This window comes from Mustela nivalis (assembly GCF_964662115.1).
Source record: "Mustela nivalis genome assembly, chromosome: X".
Lineage (NCBI taxonomy): Eukaryota > Metazoa > Chordata > Mammalia > Carnivora > Mustelidae > Mustela > Mustela nivalis.
The window spans coordinates 3,730,976-3,751,334 of NC_139040.1; the positions used below are offsets into that span (position 1 = coordinate 3,730,976).

The following is a 20,359-nucleotide window of genomic DNA, read 5'->3' on the forward strand; positions in this document are numbered from 1 at the left end:
TGTCCCTTGCATGGGAAGAATACGGATCTTTAATTGGGTCTGTCACCCCCTCAGTGGAAAGAGGACGCGGGCTGGGGCAGAGAGTCTGGATTGGCGGTGCAAGTCACCCCCGCCCCCTGCCGCCGGCGCAGCTACTTCAGTGGCCTCTGTTTCCTTCCCTGTAAAATGAAGACCTTGGGGTAAAAAAACAAAGAAATAAACAAACAAACAAAAAACCCCCAAAAAACAAAAAATGAGGGGCTTCACAAACTTCTTACCCATCAGCCCTCGCTGTGGCATCTTCCCGCTGCACAAGGCACCGAGTAGCCTCTCCAAAGGACCAAAGACACCATTAGGCTTAGCGGACACAGGGACGTCGGATGATCCCTTGAACAATGAAAACATAGAGGCACTTTTCTCCTGGCTGTTTATTACAGTACAAAGAAAAAACGCACTGGCTGGAAACAGATGCCAGATTTCAAATGTAGAGGCGAAAGAGGAGGTGGCAATTAAAACGTGATTACACAAGTCTGGGCACTGAGGAAAAGTTTACAGGACAGTGGGTGTGGGTTTTCTATAACAGACACTTAAATATACATGACGATAATTGCAGATAAAAACCATCAAAGACAAACCCCAAGTCAACTATTAATGTTTACAGACTCCCCCCCACCCCACCCCCAACCACAGACCTTACATGAAAACAAACACTGAAAGGCTTTAAACCAGGAACATCTCACCTCCACCCTGCAAGATGCCACTGGGGAAGTGGGAGCCTGGGGGTTTCTCTGAATGATAGAGGGAGGACACCCTGGATGCTCAGCATGGACCGCATGGCCTGTGTTCAGCTCACAGGCCCTCTCTCCACCCCTCCCAAATCCGAAGAACTCCAAGCCTCCTGGAAAATTTCCCCTGCGGGCCACCTGTAATATGCGCACCAGGCGGACACTAACAGGTTTGCAATAGATTTTAAGAATCACACAAGACGATAGCATTTTTACTGAAAATTGCAATAAATGGCCAAGGGGGTTCTATTCGGCCATAAATGGCCAGGGGGTTTCTATTCGGCCTTTGTCAGTTTGTACAATGCCTCTTGGTCACATCCACATATCTCATTGCATCAAAACCATAAGCGACTCAACCCCGTGGCTTCTAAGGGAAGCTTCACTGGGGCTTCACAAGGGAGCGCTGGAGCTCCGTACACAGCCTGCGTATTTGCAACAGTGTGTAATAAACACAAACAATGCATAATAAACACAACTCTACTGAAACAAAAGCCGTCGCTTTATTTACAAAGTCACAAAATGAAGTATAAATACTTCTGTCATTAACGTTTAGGAAAACCATTTACAAAATTTTCAAATATGTACAGGTAGCTTGAAAAATCACCAGCTTTCCGCTTTGTCACAGGTAGAGAGAGGGATGAGCAGAGGCGGGTGCCACTCACATCGTAGGGAGGAAGCAACTGCGTGGCTGGGGGGCAGGTGGTGAATTTGCTATGGCGTTGCACGTCATTGCCTAAAGAGGTGTGGGTGTGGGTGTTTCTATGAGCACTTAAAGCCCCCCTGCGCTCTGGGGGACAGCAGCGGTGGCGGCAGCGGCAGTGGCAGCGGCAGCGTGCTCTTCCAAAACGTCGTCGATGAGCCTCAGGTTGCACACCCAGCCCTCCTCCGGGCTCCCTCTGGGGCCTTTCAGGAGAGCGTCAACGAAATCCACCTCACTGCAGTCAGGGGCTGAGAGCACACCGTTGAGCTGGGGCTGGGGCGGGGGCAGAAAGTCGTAAGGTGGCAGCTCAGGGGGGAAGCCCATTCTGCTGAATGGACCCAGGGACTGGCTGGTGGCGATGGCAGCAGCCACATAGCTTGGCGGCTCGATGCCCTCTATGGGACTCACCGGACCAAAGCCAGCCATGCCCTGCTGGAGGGACTTGGTGGCACTGGACACTAGCACGGGACCCTGCACTGGGCTCTGCCTGAGACTCTGGTTGCCCAGAAGGCCGAAGCTCACCTTCTGGCCAGGCCTGCCTCCTGGGGCCACTTGACTGGGTGGCACAACTGCTTGCTGTGATGGAAATGTCGGGGATCCCACCGGAGCTCTGGTGGGCGCCCTGGTGAAGATCGAGTTGCTCTCCAAGTGCGGCCGGATGCTAAGGTCTGTGTGGCTAAGGGGGGGCTCCCTGGAGACCGCTGTGGTCCCAGCTACTGCCACTGCCACCCACGTGGCTTCTTTCAACACTGTAGGATTTCTTGGCACACAGGGTTGTCTGAGCTGGTGGGGACTTGGAAGCTGGCTGCCCAGGGATCTGGGACAGAATATAGGCAGGGGCGCTTCTGAGGGGAAGGCCTTGGCAATCTGCAGACGGGCACTGCCTGGGGGGTTCTGGCCCAAGTGTGAGGGTATGGGAAATGGAGGGTTAGGGTTGAAAATTCCTTGTTGATTGCCCGGAGTCGGAGTCGGCAAAGCCATGTCCATGCCCTTGCGGCTCTGGTGCCTGGTGGGTGGGATCATTGCTGGATTCGGATTGTTCTGAAGGAGCCCCGCTCTGGGTGGCATCACGGACTGACTAGATGGGGATCTTGCCTTGGTCTGGCTACACTTGGAGGTGACTTGTTCTTGGACGGCTACCGAAAGAGAGAAGTGGGGGTCAGTGCCACAGTCATCCACGACCTGGGCTACAGCACCAATCTCTTGCCTTCCACCCTTGGCTCCCCAACTCCTCTCAATTCCCCTTTTTCCTCTACCCTCAGCCGACTGCGGTTCTTCTGTGAAGCCCTCCCCGAATCCCCGGTCTGTGCTCCCAGCTACCCCGAATACATGCACCAAGGGATGATCACATCGTATGAAAATGCCAGCTTATAGGGTCTACTTTTTCAGGTAGATTATAAGCTTCACAAGGCCAGGGTCTGGGTTTGCGTATATGTTCAGCACTCTGTACATAGGTGTGGCACCAGGCACGCCTTGACAGATATCCACCCCTTGTCGCTGGCCTTCCTGGAACTTGTCTGTCTTGTGACTGCTGCTGAAGCCTGCCTGACATGTCGCTCCAGCCTGGGCAGCTGGGACATTCAGCTGGCATCAGGCCCCAAGGAATAGGGCTTCTTGCAGGAGAACGCAGGTGGCACTGGGCTAAAATGAAAATGTCCACCACCTGCCAGAGGGCAAGCAGTCATCCTTCGCCCCAGGTTAGAGTCCTCTTGTCCTGGACCAAGGTCACTCCACTGGCTCATAGGGATTGTTTAACACACATGTCCCCAGCTAGTCTGGAAGTTCCCCGAAGTGGGGACCACGCCCGACATCTTTTGTTAATCTCTGTATCCCCGGCCCATAAATGTGGATCACATTTGTAGTGGCCATGGTAGAGGGTGGGAACCCCTGCTATCCGTGAAGGCTCTGGCAGACCCTGCCACAGGCCCTTTGAGGAAGAGCATCCCCAGCCCCGGCTCCGCTTGCCACACCTCAGAGATGGCTCAGGAATATTTAGAATGGGAGGTCACTCCAGCAGCGGCTGTTGGTGTGGGGGGACAGGATCAGAAAGCTGAAGGTGTGCCTTTCTCCTTTTGAGAATAACTGCTTTAAAGGGCCTGATTCAGTCTAATTAATCTCTTGAACTAAGCACTGATATTAGAGTCATTAAAACCTGGCTTTCAGTTGAGATCCTCCTGAAGCTTTCAATGTGGGATCGAACCCGTCCTGTGTTGAACTAAGCTGCAGACCTCCCTTCTCTCCCTCAGAACTTTCAGAAACACTGACAGTGACTGCTTATGCTGGAGTGAATTCTCACCACCCCGTACCCCCTCCACACACACTCCCAGGCCTGCCCTTTGGGAACAATGACCTTAACTGCTTACCTTGAAATTGACTCATTTGTTGGGCAATATATGCACTCCGCTGTTCAGGGGTCATTGCCGTAAGACCTGATCTCTGCTTCTCTTGCTAAACAGAAGATGAGAAAGACGTGTTAGATAGTGTCTACCAAGAAAATTGGCCTTGGGATTGCTGTGTGGGGGCCCAGGACTTGGCTTTGGTGTAGCAGAAAGCATGAGTGAACACATCAACACACACTTGCATGCATGCCCCGCCCTCCCGAGCAAAATTCCACAGGTATAAACAAAAGTAGGATTCTGCACCTGGGTTAAGAAATCAACTGCGACAGCATAGGATGGGGCAGGAAACACAGAGCTTAACAGCAAGAGCACACAGAGAAAAGGTTCAGGCATTTTGGATGTCCTTCTGCTCAGGATGGGTCAGCAGTGAGATGTGGTCACCAAAAGAGCAAATGTAACATTAGGCTGCATTAATAGAAGCAGAGTATGTAGAAGGAGGGAGGTGACAGTCCTGCACTCCTCTGCCTTGGCCAGACCATGTCTACAGTGCGGACAAGAGTCTGGGTGTGCCAGTCTCAGGGAGACCCAGATGGACCGGCTGTACTGCGAGGACACTAGTGATGGGGTAGGGCTCGGGCCCGGAACTGTGAGGACCACGAATGGCAGAGCAAACCAGGGACGCTGTGGATGGGGCAGAGCTGGCGCTGGGCTATGGCTATGTGGGTACCCAGCCTCTGCCAGGCTGTCACGGGGACAGGGCCCAGGCTCGTTCTGGGCGGTGCTGGCATGAACGGCAGGATGATCACACGGTCAGATAAATGCATTGTCTGCCACCCAGCGTCGCCACTCACTGCCAGCTTCCCTTCATTCTCCTGCCTGGCTGGAGCATGCGCAACGGGGACAAGCTTCCTGTCTCCATCGCAGGGGCAGCTGGTGGGCCGGGGAAGGAGCCAAGCTTCAGGGCTGCAGCCCCAGCACTGGGTCTGGGAGTGGCTCAAGGATGTAGCCAGCGGAGAAACAGACAAGGGCCCCGCAGAGCGGCTTGTCCTGAGACCCTCAGCCCTTCGGTGTCAGGTTGCGAATGGGACCCAGGTCTGACTCCCAGTGCAGTGCTCACTCACTGCCATCTCTCTCCCCTTCTCAGGAAGCCTGCTTGATAGGGTGCTGACAACCAAGGCAGCTGGGTCAGGAAGGAGCCTCTCCCACCTTAGTCCACTTGTGGAGCTGCACCCCACCCCCACCCCCAGATGCCAGAGGACTTGACCTAGAACACAGGCTGCCTGGCAGGACCTGCTTTTCTGCGCTCACCGGACAGGCAGACAACAACAGAAGCCATCTCACTGTCCCTTCCTTAGCCTGCTTCCTGTCTGGGCCCTTGCTCCCTCCACTGGGGCCACGCCTCGGGCGGCCCATGGAACTGCGCTCTTCCTGCTAGAGCCCGGATGGGGGGGAGCCCGGGGCCAGCCCACACGTGCTCACTGTGCTGAGCCGCCTGCACTCGTTCTTTCACGTCCTCCTTGAGGTCAGCCCTGCTATGTCATTCTGGGTAGGGACCTGGCCACCGAGGAGCGTGGGCATCACATGACGGCCCAAGGCAGGAAGTGGGGCATGGAAGCTCGGCTCTGCCCGCCCCTCTGGGGGCGGCCCTTGCCCTTCCGCTTCTCCCCTGGGCCCTATGCCAGCCTTCAGAGATCTGGGCAGAAGATCCACAGCCCCAGCTTACTGATGAGACATGTGAGGCCCTGAGAATTTAAATGACAGCCCAAAGTGACACATCTAGGAAGGGCAATGCCTCCTATATGAAGACCCAGCGCTCCGGCCTCTCTGGCCTCTTCAGCCCACTGCTTGTGGGGACCAGCTGCTTCTGGAGACCTGCTCCTGTGGCTGGCTGGGTCAACATCAACCCTAAATCCGTCTGCACCGCCTGCCCCATCAGTTTCCTCAAACAACGCAGTTGTATAAGAGTGGGGGTCGGGGGAGGAGGGGGGACAGGTAGAGGCTACCGAGCACAGTCAAGGAAAAAGCAGAGGAAAGACACTCCAAGGGCACAGGAAATAAAAGAGAAGGCTGGGCTGGGGCAGGGGTCAAGGGTGGAGGGACTGGGTGGTGTTGGCTGGATGAAAGTCCAGTGTTCATCCAGGGAAGCACGGGATCCGGAGGTTCCCGAGTTTAAGGGGGGCTCTGGTCAGCGGGATGGCTACGAAAACTCCCAGGTTTAAACAGCACGTTGACACCTGGCCTACGGGGCGGGGCCTCCGGCATCCCGGGACGCTGGGACGCCACCATCAAGCAGGAGTCTCTTCGCTAGGCTGGGCGTCCGGAGGCCCCGCAGCCCCGCCGCTCTGGGCCTGGTCCTGTTGGCCCTGGCAGAGCAGGCCTCCCCAGGAGGCTGCTTCCTTTGTTTGGCAGACGGAGGCCCCCATCCTTTGTTCTGAATCAATGTGCTCCAAAGATAAGCCCCGAGAAAACAGTTGTTGCCTTTTGACACTGACAATTAGAATCGCTGGGAAATGGAGAAAACAGGAAATGACAAATGTTTTCAGTGACCCGGAGGAAGTGATGGCTGAAAGTTGCTGCTTAGTGACCAACGCTTGGGAAGGATGGCTCAGGCAACCTGTGCTTTTCCTAAGCCTGGTGATGGAGCAGATCATCAAAAGACTCCTTCTTCTAGGGCGACAGTTGTCACAGCGCTTGGTGCTGTTGTGCCGGGTGACACCAAGGAGCAGGGTCCGGTGAGTGCTGTGTGAGCCTGGGGGCGCTGGCCTGGGGCCGTCCGGAAGTCTCCCAGAGAACTAGGGCCCCAGTTTTCTTCTGTCACCCCTCCTCCCAGTCCTACTTGGCTGAGGTGCCACGTTCACAGAGAGGTCTCAGGCAGGACGGCCACCCTGGAAGATCTGTGGCCGCCTTTCTAGAAGCTTCATGCTGATGCCCAGGAAGCTGCAGAGCCCTCACCCAACTCTGGGGGCTCACGGAAAGGCAAGTGCCTCATCTGTGCGTGCTAGGCCAGAGAGAGAGAGAGGCAGAAGGCTGACCTGAACCCCACAACTGCCCGACTCAGCTGAGCCTCACACAGCGGCCCCCACGAGCAGGTCCGGCCGGAAGCCGCCGCAGGTGAATGTCTCCTGTAAGCCCAGCACCTAATCAGGCGGAGGAGGTGGGGGAGAGGCAGAAGGACAGATGCCCAGCAGCACTCACACACAGGAGCCTGCGAGGGGTTCCTGGATGTGGACCAGATTCAGACTGAAGTTTTACCCCCGACCTCCAGGAGAGCATTCTGACTCAGAAGGGGATTCCCGAGGAGTAGCTCCTGGGGGCTGGCAGGGGATGTACAGCACCTTGAGGTGGGAAGGCGTAGGGCCGGGGGGAAGAAGAAGGAGAGTGGAAGGGAGGGGAGGAGGAGGGGGGGTCTTTTTCTACCTTTAGGTAACTGGGCCTCCTTTCCCAGCACACCTGGCCCCTGAGAGCCCCCACAGGAGCCAGCCTGCCACACAGCAGAAGGCACTCAGCTACCTTCAAGTTCAAAGGTTCAAAGTTCCAGTTCAAAGCTCTCCTCTGTGTGTTGATTCATGTATTACTCCACTAGGAAAAGCACCTTCTTTTGTAGTTTCTGGAAGCCTGGTTTGGAGACAAATCACCCACCTTTCTGACTTATCCTTTGAAATGGTAGGGAAGACAGCATTCTCGTTGGAGAGCATGAAGTCAGTATCGGAATTCTTGGGGCTCTCACACCCAGAAGGATGGGGACACCTGAGACCCATGGGCCCTGGCTCCCCGGCAGCCCGTGGGAATGCAGGCACTTCCATTGGGAGCCCCGTGTCCTCTGCCAAGTGTCCTTGGGAAGCCATAGGGGTTTCCTACAGTGAATAACTGCTCAGGTTCCTTGTTTCCGGGGCCCTCCTAACTCTCAATGCCCATGACTTTCTCCAGAATGATGGGACTGAAGAGTGTGCCATCAAGCCACTTCTTTCTGTTGACAGCTGAGGCCAAGATCTGGCCCTCTTGCTTTGCCTCTGCTCACTGTCCTTCTGGGCTCAGATTGCCCCCAGCGAGATGCAGGCCTCAGTGGCTCTGGAGGTGGTCCCATAGCAGATGGGAAGATGGGGTTTACTTAGTGGCCTGAAGTCCCTCTGTCAATCAGTGGACACACATCTCTTGTGGGATAGCGCTGGGCTTCTCATTCTTCTGGAGCTTTTAATGGAGGGGGAAGCTGATAAGATACACGTAACTTAATCGAAGAACATCCCTGCAGATGGTGACACATTTTCTAAAGAAACCAATGATAGAGTGAAGGGATCGGTAGCGCATGGGCATGGCCGAAACCCTGAGTGTGTTCTGCAGGGGTCCCTCTGGGCCCCTCCAGGATCCTGGCATAGAGGCCCTGGAGCCTCCCCCATGCAGAGGCCGCTGCCCTTGGGTCTGGACCAGTGTGAGGCTGTCTCTAGGGGCTTCACAAAGTCAATGCCATCAGCAGCAAAGAGCAGAGAGCTGTAGGTCAGCTGTTTTACTCTCCAGTTTCTTTCTGCTTGATTTCCAACTGCGTGACCTCTATTCTGATTCCTTCCCTGTCTCGGGCGGATTGGGGCTGCCTGGTCCCGGAAGGGCTTGGTCTAAATGCTGGGAATGATCCCAGGGCAGAGGAAACAAATGTCTTTGCCGCTTGCCTTTCTTCTTCCCCTGTGGGGCCTGTGTCCTCCGTCTCACACTGAGCCTGGCCTTCCTGAGTCCCGGGCTGAGCTGGCAAAGACACCCCATCCCTTGAAGCCCCCGAGGAGCACCCAGCTTCCAAAGCTTCTGAGGAAAACCTGGCTGGCCAAGCATCTGCCTGGCCCTCCTCCGGTGCTGGGCCGAAGGCGGAGCCTTGGCAAGAGACACAATAAGGCAGGGGAATGACTAGGAATTCGAGGCAAGCTAGCTGGGATCCCCATCCATGATGGTGCATGACGCTGGACTCGTGAGGAGAGGGAAAGGCAGGGAAAAGCAGGTTTGCTGATTCTGATTCCTGGGCAGTTTTGGGCTGGACTTTGAGCCGTGATTTCTCCGGGTCCAGCCGGACCTCGAACAGCTGAGGTGCCCTGTGACTCAGAGAGTACACAGAAAAGGGCCCAAGGAGAACAAGGCCATACGTACCCGAGCAGGATTTCCATTAAAGGCCAGAATCCTGGAGGCCGTTTCAGCCTGATGAGCATCTTCTGATCACTGTCACTTAGCAAATGCTCATGTCTCCAGCCTTTTTCTGCAGACAGGGCAGGCGGCCTGGGCACACTGATATTTTACGCCATAGTTCACGTGATACTCTCTGCCAAGGCCCACTCTGGCTGGCGTCCCCCATCTCGCCCCTGTGACCACTAATGTGACTCTTCAAGGCAAGGCAAGCCGTTCCTTCTAGACTCCAGGGGCTGATCCAAATTCACAGCCATCGTGGACAGGCTCGGCCTGGCTTCCTGCTGCCTGCTCTCCTCCAGCTGCCAGTCCTCTAGTAGGGTGGTCCGGCTTCCCACTTCTAGGGCACACGAGTCTTGGGTGGGGTCAGGGAACACCTTGGGGGTGCAGAGTCCACAGTGGAGCTGGCGGGAGAGACAGGCCCCGAACACCCACTGGGCACAGAGCAGGCAGGCACCGGGTGGGTGGGGGACCTCCAGGAGCCCAGCCCCTGTCCCCCTTCGGGCTCACAGTCTGGCCGCAGGGACAGACAGGCAGGGAACGACCCAGGGTGCTGGAAGGCTTACTGCAGGGAGGGGCAATTGCACCCGGGGCAACCCCCACTCATTTCCCTGCAGCTGAGGCTCAGGGGCCTGGAGACCACTTGGGTGGTCTCTTTGCCAAAGACTGGCCGGGGCACAGTAGAGAAAGCACTAGAGATCCCTCCTAGGGGTATAGAGCTTTACGGGCTGTCACCTCCTCTGTTCCCCCAACAACACTGTGAGGCAGGCGGCAGGCTGAGCAGGGGACGGCGCCCCGGTTGACAGATGAGAAAGCGAGGCTCAGGGGAAGTGACTTACCTACAGCGTCGCAGCTAGGCAGTAGTGGAGCAGGCACCTGCCTCCAGGCCTTCGGATCCCAGCCGCCCCAGGGCGCTGCCTCTGAGGTGCTGTACGAGGAGGTGACTCGGGCCAGCTCATGAGCAAAGGAGCTGCTGGGCAGGAAGGACTCACTCCCCAGGGCCTGGCAGGACGGGGGCTGTCGCCCGAGGCTGACCTGGGGGTGCCTGGCTTCCCCAAGCTTGCAGGCTTTGTCTACATGAGTCTACAACAACCGATTGAACAGTCCATCAGCTGCTTGGCCACAAAATGCTTCTGACTGCCTGCCTAGCCGGGGCGTTTCTGGGGGGCTGTGCTTACACACACCCACTGGTCTGCGGCAACAAAACCAAACAGCTTTGCGGTCTTAATTGCCTTGGGTCACAAACTCCTTTGAGAATCCCTTAAAGGCTACGGTCTCTCTCCACAGAAAAAGCGCTCCCAGTGGTGTTTCCCCACTCCCGGCCCACAAACATTTTACGGATAATTTCAGGGGTTTTCTGGACACTTCCTGCCCATCCATGGATCTCAGTTAGGGATCCTTTGCCTTGATCAGTCATTGTTTTGTTGGAAAGATAGCTGGTTCATCGGCAATGACCTCAACCAACCCCGGTCCCTGCCACCCCCTTACCCGCCCCCGCCCCCCAACAGAGCACACAGTTCTAAGCCGGTTTGCAGGTTTGTGTGTGTAGAAATGCTGGGGAATCTGCAAAACCAAATGGTGAGTGCAAAACGAAACAGTCAAGTGTGAATCCCACCACAGCCGAGTCCTGAACTCGTAGCCCTCCCTGCACTTCAACTTACCAGGGCCCCAAGGCTTTGGGATTGGGTGTGTGTGTGACCTTTCCTTGCCATCGTGTTCTAGATGACAGAGATTTTGCCAGAATGGAACCCATGACCCAATTCTTTCAGCCAAAGGCAATTTAAAAACCTTGCACTTGATAACTGTGTCAGAGAAAATTTCAAGGACCAGAGGGAGGCCTGACTCCATGGGCTCTCCCTTCTACAAGATACTGCCTCCTTCCTCTCATGCTGGACCACCGGGGCTGCAAGCATCACAGGAGAAAGGGAAATCTTTATTCCCCAAACCAAGTTAAATGGTTGGAAGCAATTCAATTCATTGTAATAAACACTTACTAAGCACTTCCTGCGCACAAGTCCTTGCAATGGATGAACACATCGATGGATGAACATCCTTGCAATGGATGTCCCATTCAAAGTAACAATAAAAAACCACTGCCACTGAATTTATCGAGCATTTGCTCGGCACCAGGCACTGACCCAAGTGCTTTCGACATTTGGTCTCACTCAGTCCTTTAAGCATCTATGAGGCAGGACCCGTTATTGTCTGTATTTTATAGATGAAGACACTGAGGCCCAGAGAGGTTAACTAAGTTGCCCAAGGTCACACAGCTCGTTGGTAGCAGAGCAGGATGCAAATTCAGGTTTGCCTGGTTCCCAACCCCACAGGTAGTTAGCTACCGTGTGTGTGTGTGTGTGCGCGCGTGTGCACGTGTGCGATATCAGTCTTTAGCTTACCACGTTACAAAATGAGTTTTGAAATGTAGAAACTATCAAAACACACTATTTAGAAAAGTTCAGGCAAAGTGTGGTGAGGGGGTTCCAAATTCTTAAGAACAAATTATAAATACTTAAAGAGGGGATTGGGAAGACAATCTGACCACTGGAGAGTTTCGGAGAGTCCCCCAGACAGATACGAAACCAAAAAACAACACAAAATGTTCTTTGCAAGTCAACTCAGCGCACTTGGGAAAGAAAACTTCCTCACCATTCTGTGTGTATGGACTGTGCAGAGCCATCCAGGACTTTCCACAATTGACCATTCTTTTTGCCTGCATACCTAACTCCTTGATCATTTTATTGTCTTAAAGATTTTATTTATTTATTTATTTATTTATTTATTTATTTGAGAAAGAGACAGAATGAGAGAGAGAGGATGAGAGGGAGAGGTCAGAGGGAGATGCAAACTCCCTGCTGAGCAGGGAGCCCGATGTGGGACCTAATCCCAGGACCTCAGGATCACGACCTGAGCCAATGTTCGTTGCTTAACCAACTGAGCCACCCAGACCGCTCCTCCTTGATCATTTTAAACACAATTTTATAGCCGCATCAGAGTTTTTACAATCTCCAAATGCAAATATTACTAGAGTTCTGGTTGCCCGCCCACTCTGGTGCCACAGCTTCAAAGCGTTGAATAGGGCTTATTTGGCAGGAACTGAAGTACTTTAAGCTTTTGCTCCGGAATCCCTGGTAGCTTCACGTGGCTTGGAGGGTATGAGTGATGGGTCAAGAACCAGGACCCCCCATCAGCGTTAACATACGCTTGTAGGGCCTCAGTAGCTCAGCACTCAGAACAACCTCCGGACAGCACTTGGACGCTATCAGCGGCGGAATACACCCCAGCTCTGTGGGCGATACTGTCTGGGCAGTGACTAGGGTTGGGCCTGGACCCACTCTTTTATGGGAGCAGAATGGGAGCAGCACTTGGTGGACCAATGCAATCCCCAGTTGAAAAGCAAAATAAATAAAATAGATGAGATTCAATCTTGACTCTAACTGACTAGGCGCTTTAAAACTGATGCTCATGTATCTTCTCTGTTTCATTTAACTTGGGGGGAAAAAGCCCTGCTTACCACACACCCTATAAATGTGAAGCTCCACTTTCAAAAACAAAGGCTGCTAGGGACATTTCAACTCCTTGAGGTTTCCAAACGTAAGGTAAATCCATCTTTTTGGAACCACTGAAAATCTCAGAAAAGCAAGTCAATTAATAATTATTGTTGGGCATGATCTAGCTCTTAGACTGGATGGTTCTCCATGAGTCTAAATTTCACATTAGTAGACCATGAGATGGACAGTGTGTGATACTCATAGCACCTAATTTCAAAGAACTCACACCCACTCAGTTCCCTGGATCGTGGGCTTTCCATGATTGCCAGAGAGCTTGTTGGACTGAGGTTGGGTCCCTTCCCCCTGAAAAATCCTCCAGTGGCTTGCAGCTGTCTAGGGACAGAAGCACATCCTGCTAAATTCTGCTCTTTGGGCTGTCCATAAGCTTGGCCTCCCGTCCTCTCAGCAGCCCTAAGAGCAGAATTTCATGTTCCATACTGTCATTACTCTGCCCTCCAGTCATGCCTGTATCAGCCCATCAAAGGCTGCCATGCGTGTTCAGCCCTCTGAGCTGGTGCCCCTTGATTCGCCCAGCCTGGAACGCCCTTTCTCCCCACTTTCACTCTGGGACTCCTGCATGTCCTTTGAGATCCAGCCCCTCTACCCTGGGAATTCTGCCTCTCCTTTGGTCCAGCTCCCATGGCTGAACACCTGGGGCCAACGGAACATCCGTGCTGGGCCGGGTATTCATCATCTCTCAATCCCTCTGGCGCCCAGACAGTGCCTGGCACAGGCAAGGGACTCAGCAGATACTCAGAAAATTCAACTGACCTTACTCTTCTAGGAGCTTGGCGTGATGCGCTGGGCACTTGAGAGATGGTATCTAGTGAAGACCATGCTGGCCTCTATCCCAGCTGAACGTTAATGATAAATGGAGCCTCACCCCTGATTTAAGCACATCTATTCATCCCTTTCAACACTTTTGCATTAATAAAACCCATCGGTAGAACAGAGTGGGATCATATCCACACTGTACAAATAACATCAACTAACAAAGAAGCAGAGGTAGGAGGTGGGGCACAGACCTGGATCTGATTTACAGAGTGGCTAAGACCCAAGCAACTCCTGGGTTTGGAAGCGCAGAGGCTCCTTCTCTGCACCAGAAGAGGAGCAGTCCAAGGTGTCCTCCTTCCTCTACACTGGGGCATGAAGCAAAGGTCATGACATCCAGCTGCTTGGCAAGAAGTAGATGGCTGTCTAACTCTATAAATTATTGACTAGATCAGATATCAGTCCAGTCTTCTCCACCATGGAGACTTGGAAGCAGGTAAATGTGTATTCACAAGGTTAGGGGTGTTTACTATAATTCCACCGGCTTCTGGGAGTTTGCAGATTTCTAGGCCGAATCATCCAGGAGTTCAGGCAAGGAATCTTGAGCTCTTTCCTTTCTTCTCTCTGGCCTTTATTAACCATGTAACAGAGGTGAGCAGAGAAAGCCCAAGAGGAGGAACTGGGGAGGGGAAATGTGCCAGAGACTCAGAGCCCACAGTCCTTCAGGGACTCTGCCGACTTCAGAAGTCAGCTCCGGTCCTTCAAGTCACAGGTGAGATGAAGGTACACGGGTACTAAATATTATACAGAGAGCCCAAAGAGGCCAAGGCAGAGCTGTAGAAGAAGCTGGCTCTTTGGGAAAATTGATGAATGTCCCTACATATCAAACAGAAATGACAGGAGACCATTTGGTAAATTTGAAGTAATGCATTGGGAAAACAGGAAAAATGTCATGTGAGTTAGACTTTTTGGCTTTTTGCTTGGCATTTCCCTACTGGGCCAAGTGCAAAAGGGATTTCAATATATCACAACCATGTGTCTATTAATAATAATACAAGAAAGCCATACAGCTCAAGTCTCAGATTTTCTAAGGAGTAAAATCCCGGAAGCTCTATAAGTAGCATCGTCTACCGGAATGTTCTGAGATGATGTTGAATCATCCTCCCTCTCTATACCTGGGAGGTCCAGCATCATAGCCATTGGCCACATGTGGCAACTGAGAACTTGAATTCTTAATTTTATTTACTTTTAATTGATTTAAATAACCACATGGGGTTGCTGGCTAAGTACTGGAGAACACAGCTCTTTGGCATAGGGGCTTTGGAGAAAGAAGGTCTGGGCTGGAATCACGGACTTGCCACTTCTTAGCTATGTCACTGTGAGGAAGTGACATAGTGCCTCAACTTCCTCATCTATGAAAGAGAGGTCATAGTTGTACATTATGCATAGGGTGGTAGGGGTTATGAAGATTACTTGAGTGAACACAAATTCACAAGCGCCTGTTACATGCACTCTCTGAAGATGAGCTACTGGTAGTCTTCATTACCAATAATGCCTCTGCCTTGTATTGAGCAACTGCCCAAGGTCATTCATTAGTAAATGCCAGAGTCTGGACTGGAACCCAGATATTATCTGACTTCAAAGCCCATGCCCTGAGTTTTGCATGATCAAATTGCCCAACTGAAGCCATTGCCATTATGATAAGCAGACCTGCAGGGAGAAGATTCTGGAAGGCCGCTAGGGTTCTACAGCTGTGGAATGGCTGCTGGGTTGGCTACGGTGTGACCTACGTGTCCTTCTTGCAACAGCTGTATCCTAAAATTAGGAGAACTCGAAGTTGGGGTATTTCTGTTAAGACCACGAGGTGCAGGGGCTGAGAGGGAACTAAGGCTCACTGAAGAGATTCTGCCAAGAACTCTAAGGTAGCACCAATCCCACCCGCTGGGTGGAGCTTTCCCTTAAATTTGCATTTTGTTCAAGTGTCCTTGAAGCAGAGTATTCCCTATGCAAGAGCTGGAAGAGTTTGAGCTTTTTTGGATTTTTTTTTCCCTTTATAAATGTATAGAATTTAACTTGAATTTTTCAAAGTTTAAATATCCGGGGCTGACTAATATTGATGGGTTAAACCCATTAATTCACTTGGTCAAATCAAGATCTCAGACTTGGAATTTAATCACAGGATTAAGTTCAACTGGTAAACTGCTACTTTGCTGAGAGAGCACAAAAAGGCAAATCAATAATGTATACATCAGTTACGGAATGGAGGAAAAAATTGTATGCAGCATGAATCCCAATGAGGAGGCAGGTGGCCTGCGAACCACACAAGCTAGAGCCTGGTGTGCTCCTCGGGGTCTCCCATAGAGCCAGGAGCAGGGCACGTCTGCAGTCCACTGCTGATATTTTGGCTGGCCATTTTATCTGGGGCCCTTTTGTAGTGTGGCCAGAGCTGCTGGGTAATTAGCTAGGAAAACTGGGGTTGGTCAGGGCAGGTGGGCCCTGGAAAACATCCCAGGAGCATGGTGAGGTCACAAGCATTGCTGTGGAGAACTTCAAGGGCTGGGTAAAGGGGTAGGGCATCAAGGCTTTCTGGAATCCAGAGCTTCAGCAGCCAGGAGAGGCCTGTGGCTCAAGTTGCTCTGACAGATTCTGGAAGGTTTCTAGGGTCTCAGGATGATGACAGTGATGTTAACACTTACCATGTGCTGACCATGTACAATGTGCCAGGCACTGAATTAAATGTAATCCCCTTGAATTCCCAAGACAATCCTGAAAGATGGGTACCATTACTATTCCTTATTTTATAGGGAGGAAAATAAGGTTCACAGAAATGAAGTAACTTGCTCCAAGTCCACAGTTAAGTAAGGGGCAGAGCTGGAAGCCAAACCTGGGTCTGACCTACTCCCAAATCCAGGCTTTTAATTACAAACACTAACCATGCAATGTCCAAAGCCTAACCCTCATGCTTATGAGTCCTCACATTCTTTCCCCTCCAGGATCTCCCTGCTGGGTCCAGTGAGCACAGCTGATAGGCCCCAGGGTGCCAAAGGAGCCATCCAACTAACCATCACATTTGGGCAACCGAGGAAGGGAGCGGCAGGATTTCCTTTGGAGACTTCCGGATTTAGACAACCAATTTAATGCAAGCATCCAACTTCACTCCCTCCCAGAGCCCCACTAAAAATGTGGTAAGGGTTTTGTTTTGTTTTTAAAGACACAATCTCACAAGGAGAAGGAGAACAGGAGAGAAGACAACCATACCACAGTTTCCCAAGTTAAAGAATAGCTAGAAACAAGGTTAACTGACTATGCAGCCCCAGGAAACTGAATCACAAGACATCAGAGGGGAAGGTGGAAAAACAGCTTGGTGGGGATGGCCAAATCTCCACTGGGTTCAGCCCCAGGTTGTCTCTGGAAGGGAAACCAAGTGGTTGGAGGGGCCAAAGCAAAGGGAAAGAGCCTGGATCCCCGCCCCCCTCCTCGTCCGGGAGTAGCTGCTGAACTCCTGCTCTGCTTTCTAGATCCTGCTCCCTGAATCAGCTGAGGACACCCACTTCGCCCCAAAAAGGTGTCCTGTGTTGACCTATGCCTGGAGGCTGGAGTACTTGGAGGCAGGCTGTGGCAAGCTTGAAATCTATATCTCTTCTGGGTGTCTAGTACCATGCCCATGACTCTGTCAGGCATCCCGACGGTGGTGGGCTCTATACATGCCCCAGTCCATTGTGCCTTGGGCCACCGACTTCCCTAAAAGGGGAGCTGGGGGCGGACAGTGACCAAGACTACTCAGCTTCCCTTCTGGAAGCCTTCAGCACAAGCTTAATGCATAAGCAACAAAGAGCCTGAGTACCACTATTAGCTTGTGCTCACTGCTCAGTTCTTCAACATGAAATGACTGCTTGTTTAAGATTTCATTCATAAGTGATGAAACTATCTAGAAATGCAAGAGAATGATGACGTCAGAATCAAGAGAGTGGTTGCCTCTACAGAGTGGAGAGGCTGGGATCACAAGAGGCACAAGGGGATCAACTTGGGGAGGGTTAGGGTTAGGTTAGGGCAACATTCTACTTCTCAACCTAATTGGTGTTGACACAGGGTTTCACTTTATACTTCTTTAAACTGGATGTAGAGACCTTGTGCACTTTTCTGTGACTACGCTATCTTTCACAATAAAAGATAAAGCTATATACAAAGCTGGTGAAATAATGTGAAAGACATAGCTCTGCATAGAAAACATAACGAGGGGCACCTGGAGACCTTAGTCAGTTAAGCATCTGATTCTTGATTTTGGCTCAGGTCATGATCTCATGGTTCTGAGATCACTTGGGGCTCTGTGCTGGTTGTGAAGCCTGCTTGAGATTCTCCCTCTCCCTCTCCTTCAGCCTGCCCCCTGCTCATGCGCTCAGTCATTCAAATAAAGAAATACATCTTTTTAAAAAAGAAAAAGTAATGAAATGCTATATCACAACATATTAACCGTGTTTATTCCTGGCTTATTTATATATCATATATTTATATATTTTAGTACCTCATGGAGTTTGTGTTTTCTCTATACTTGCCTGTACTTTCTAAGTTTACTCCAAAGATTACTCTTGTAATCAAGAGACTGGAAAATGACAAGGTCCCCACCGAAAATTGAAATTAGTGAAGATCAATGCAAAACAGATGGGAGGAGCCCTCTGTGGAAATCTATGCAGACAATAACTACCTAAAGAGATTGGTGACTGCCTGATCTACCTAAGAAGAGCTGGAAGCTCACCAAGAGGCCTAGGATGCCTTCCTAGAGTTGGCTCTTGCAGTCAGGAGAGTCGTTATCTCTGGGGAGTGGGATGGATACACAGATGGCTACTAAGATATTTTCAATGTTCCATTTCTTAACCTGGTTGGTGGGTACATGACTATTGGTCTTACTATCATATGCCTTATATGCTCTTCTGTACATAACATACAGATTCAAGAAAATCAGGATTAGAAAAAAAAAACCAGGAACCATGTAAATAGAAAACACAGTGCTCTGTCAAAGGAACAACTCAAATTCATAAAAAATCATCAGTTTACAGGTTAGGAGAAAGTCGCTTTGGAATTTCAACTCTATTTTCTTTGTCATGGCCAACCCCAGCTCTCTGGAGATGCCCCAGTCCGACAAGTTTAGGGTGGGGTCAAGGTTGGGAGGACCTAGCACCGCACACTCTTCATGAGATTGATGGTTGGTCTGGTGTCGGTTCTCTGACCCCTGGTGAGGATGCCAGTACTTCCCGAGCTCAGGATTCCCCAGATTTTGTCCACATGGATGTGCAAATATGTATTCTAACTACAAATGGGCCCATGCTCTCTGACTCTGCCTCTTTCTCATAACTGACTGGCCGGTCGCCTTCCTTTCCAACCTTTATGGCTGTGGGACATCATTCTTTACTTTCTTTTTACTGGAACCCTCATCTTCTGTCTTCTTCTGACCCATTCTGTCTCTCTGGGGCTGCCTCCTCGCTCTCTCACCCTAGAACTTTTGTAACTTGAAGGGAAATGAGAGGTCAACCAATGCGAGGCACCATTTTCTGTAGACGAAGAGGTCCATGGTTTGCTCAAGACTGACAAGCAATGGATAAAACTGGTTCTGGAAAAACCACCTTGGTGATCATGGTATCCCTCCCGCCAGGTAGATATAGTGGTTGCCAAGGGCTGCAGGCAGTGTGTCACAGACAGTTACTGTTTAATGGGGACAGCATTTCAGTCTTGCAAAATAAAAAGAGTTCTGGATGTGGATCGTGGAGATGGTTGCACAATAAAGGGAAGGTACTTAATATCACTGAGCTGTACACTAAAAGATTACCATTTTTATGTCATGTGTATTTGAGCACAATTAAAAAATAATCAGAGGAAAGAAGGTGGTCAAGCAAGCTAAAGATGGAGAGTCGGAGAGTCTGAGAGACACAGAGAGCACCTAGTTCCACTGATTTGCAGGGACTTGGTCTTTGGGAGTGGCATCCGGCAATGCCACCTTCTGAGAAATACTGGTTGCTACCAATTCCCTACTTGGTAGGCAGAAACTCTGGGGCTCATGGTAGTGAAGAACGTGGCCCCAAGTCAGAGAAGACTAGAACTCAGCACAACTGATTCCCAGTCCAGGGTGCCTCCTTGCAAGCCCGCTATCCAAAGGAAGCCACTGTCCCTGGTCTAAGTGCTAGGACAGGAGGAAAGAAGAGTGGCGGGTAGCGTGTGCAGTGTTGGTGTGTGGCCGGGTGGAAACATATCTATATGCAAGGCAGATGGCATGAGGAAGAGAAAAGAGTAGACCATACAAAGTTAACTGCTTTCAACCTCTCTGTGATTCTGAGAGAGAGCCAGGAGAAAGGGCAGCCCATGTTTCTGAGTTAAACAGGCAGAGTGGTTCTGTGAAAGTCTGGGAATGGCCTGAAGCCTCAGGGCCTGGATTGGGGTGAGGGGTGGTGTGGGGCACTCTCCAAATGTGTTTTTGAAGAGAAGAAGCTTCTGGAGGCCATGGTGAACACCTCCAGAGGAAGCCTGGACAACTGGGCCTTCAGTATAGCTTCCTCTGAGATGTTCAGATGTGAGGCCCAAAAGAAGATACCTCATGGCATACTGGCCCTGCTGTGTCTCACTCCCTGACTCTCTGAAATGTCTGTCTTCTTATCATCCCACCGGGAAGAGCCAGAACTCAGTAGCAAGAGATCTCACTGAGCTAGGCCCTGCCAAAAGCCAGGCCAGCCTGGCCCTTAGCTTTTCCAGGAACAAAGGAACAGCCTCGTTCCTCTCTTTTCCCCCACTGGCCCACACATCCCAGCCTTCTGGCCTCTGGCTTCCCCTATGCTTCTTTACAGATCTCTAGTCCTTGCACATATGTTCTAGCCAATGGCATATAGAAATGGCCACTTAGCCCAGATTCTACCATGTTAAGTTAACAGCCTGGGCTCTGAGAGTTGTCACACACTGGCACAGGGGAGGGGCTCTTCCCCCAGAGAATTTGGAGGACACTCCCACCTGCTCTCAGCAAAAAGCCCATCTACTCGGCTTGGCAGTACATGATCTGAGAACTAATGGAACCCGGTTAAGCCAGTGGCACCAATC

The 20,359-nt window shown here is 51.4% G+C and overlaps 1 protein-coding gene across 5 annotated transcripts in view; it reads right to left on the minus strand.

Moving 5' to 3' along the window:
- Positions 1-392: 392 nt before the first annotated feature.
- MAMLD1 (mastermind like domain containing 1) overlaps positions 393-20,359 on the minus strand; it is a 112,300-nt gene continuing 92,333 nt past the window's right edge. For 4 of the 5 annotated variants that reach the window (XM_082716693.1, XM_082716694.1, XM_082716695.1 and 1 more), the window contains 2 exons: positions 3,828-3,912; positions 393-2,600 (listed from right to left, as the gene is read on the minus strand). In XM_082716693.1, the coding sequence (XP_082572819.1) occupies positions 1,534-2,600; positions 3,828-3,912 (1,152 nt within the window). In that variant the 3' untranslated portion in view covers positions 393-1,533. Of the gene's footprint in view, positions 2,601-3,827; positions 3,913-9,802; positions 10,047-20,359 lie in introns of all 5 variants that reach the window. The other variant, XM_082716696.1, reaches the window with a different exon arrangement.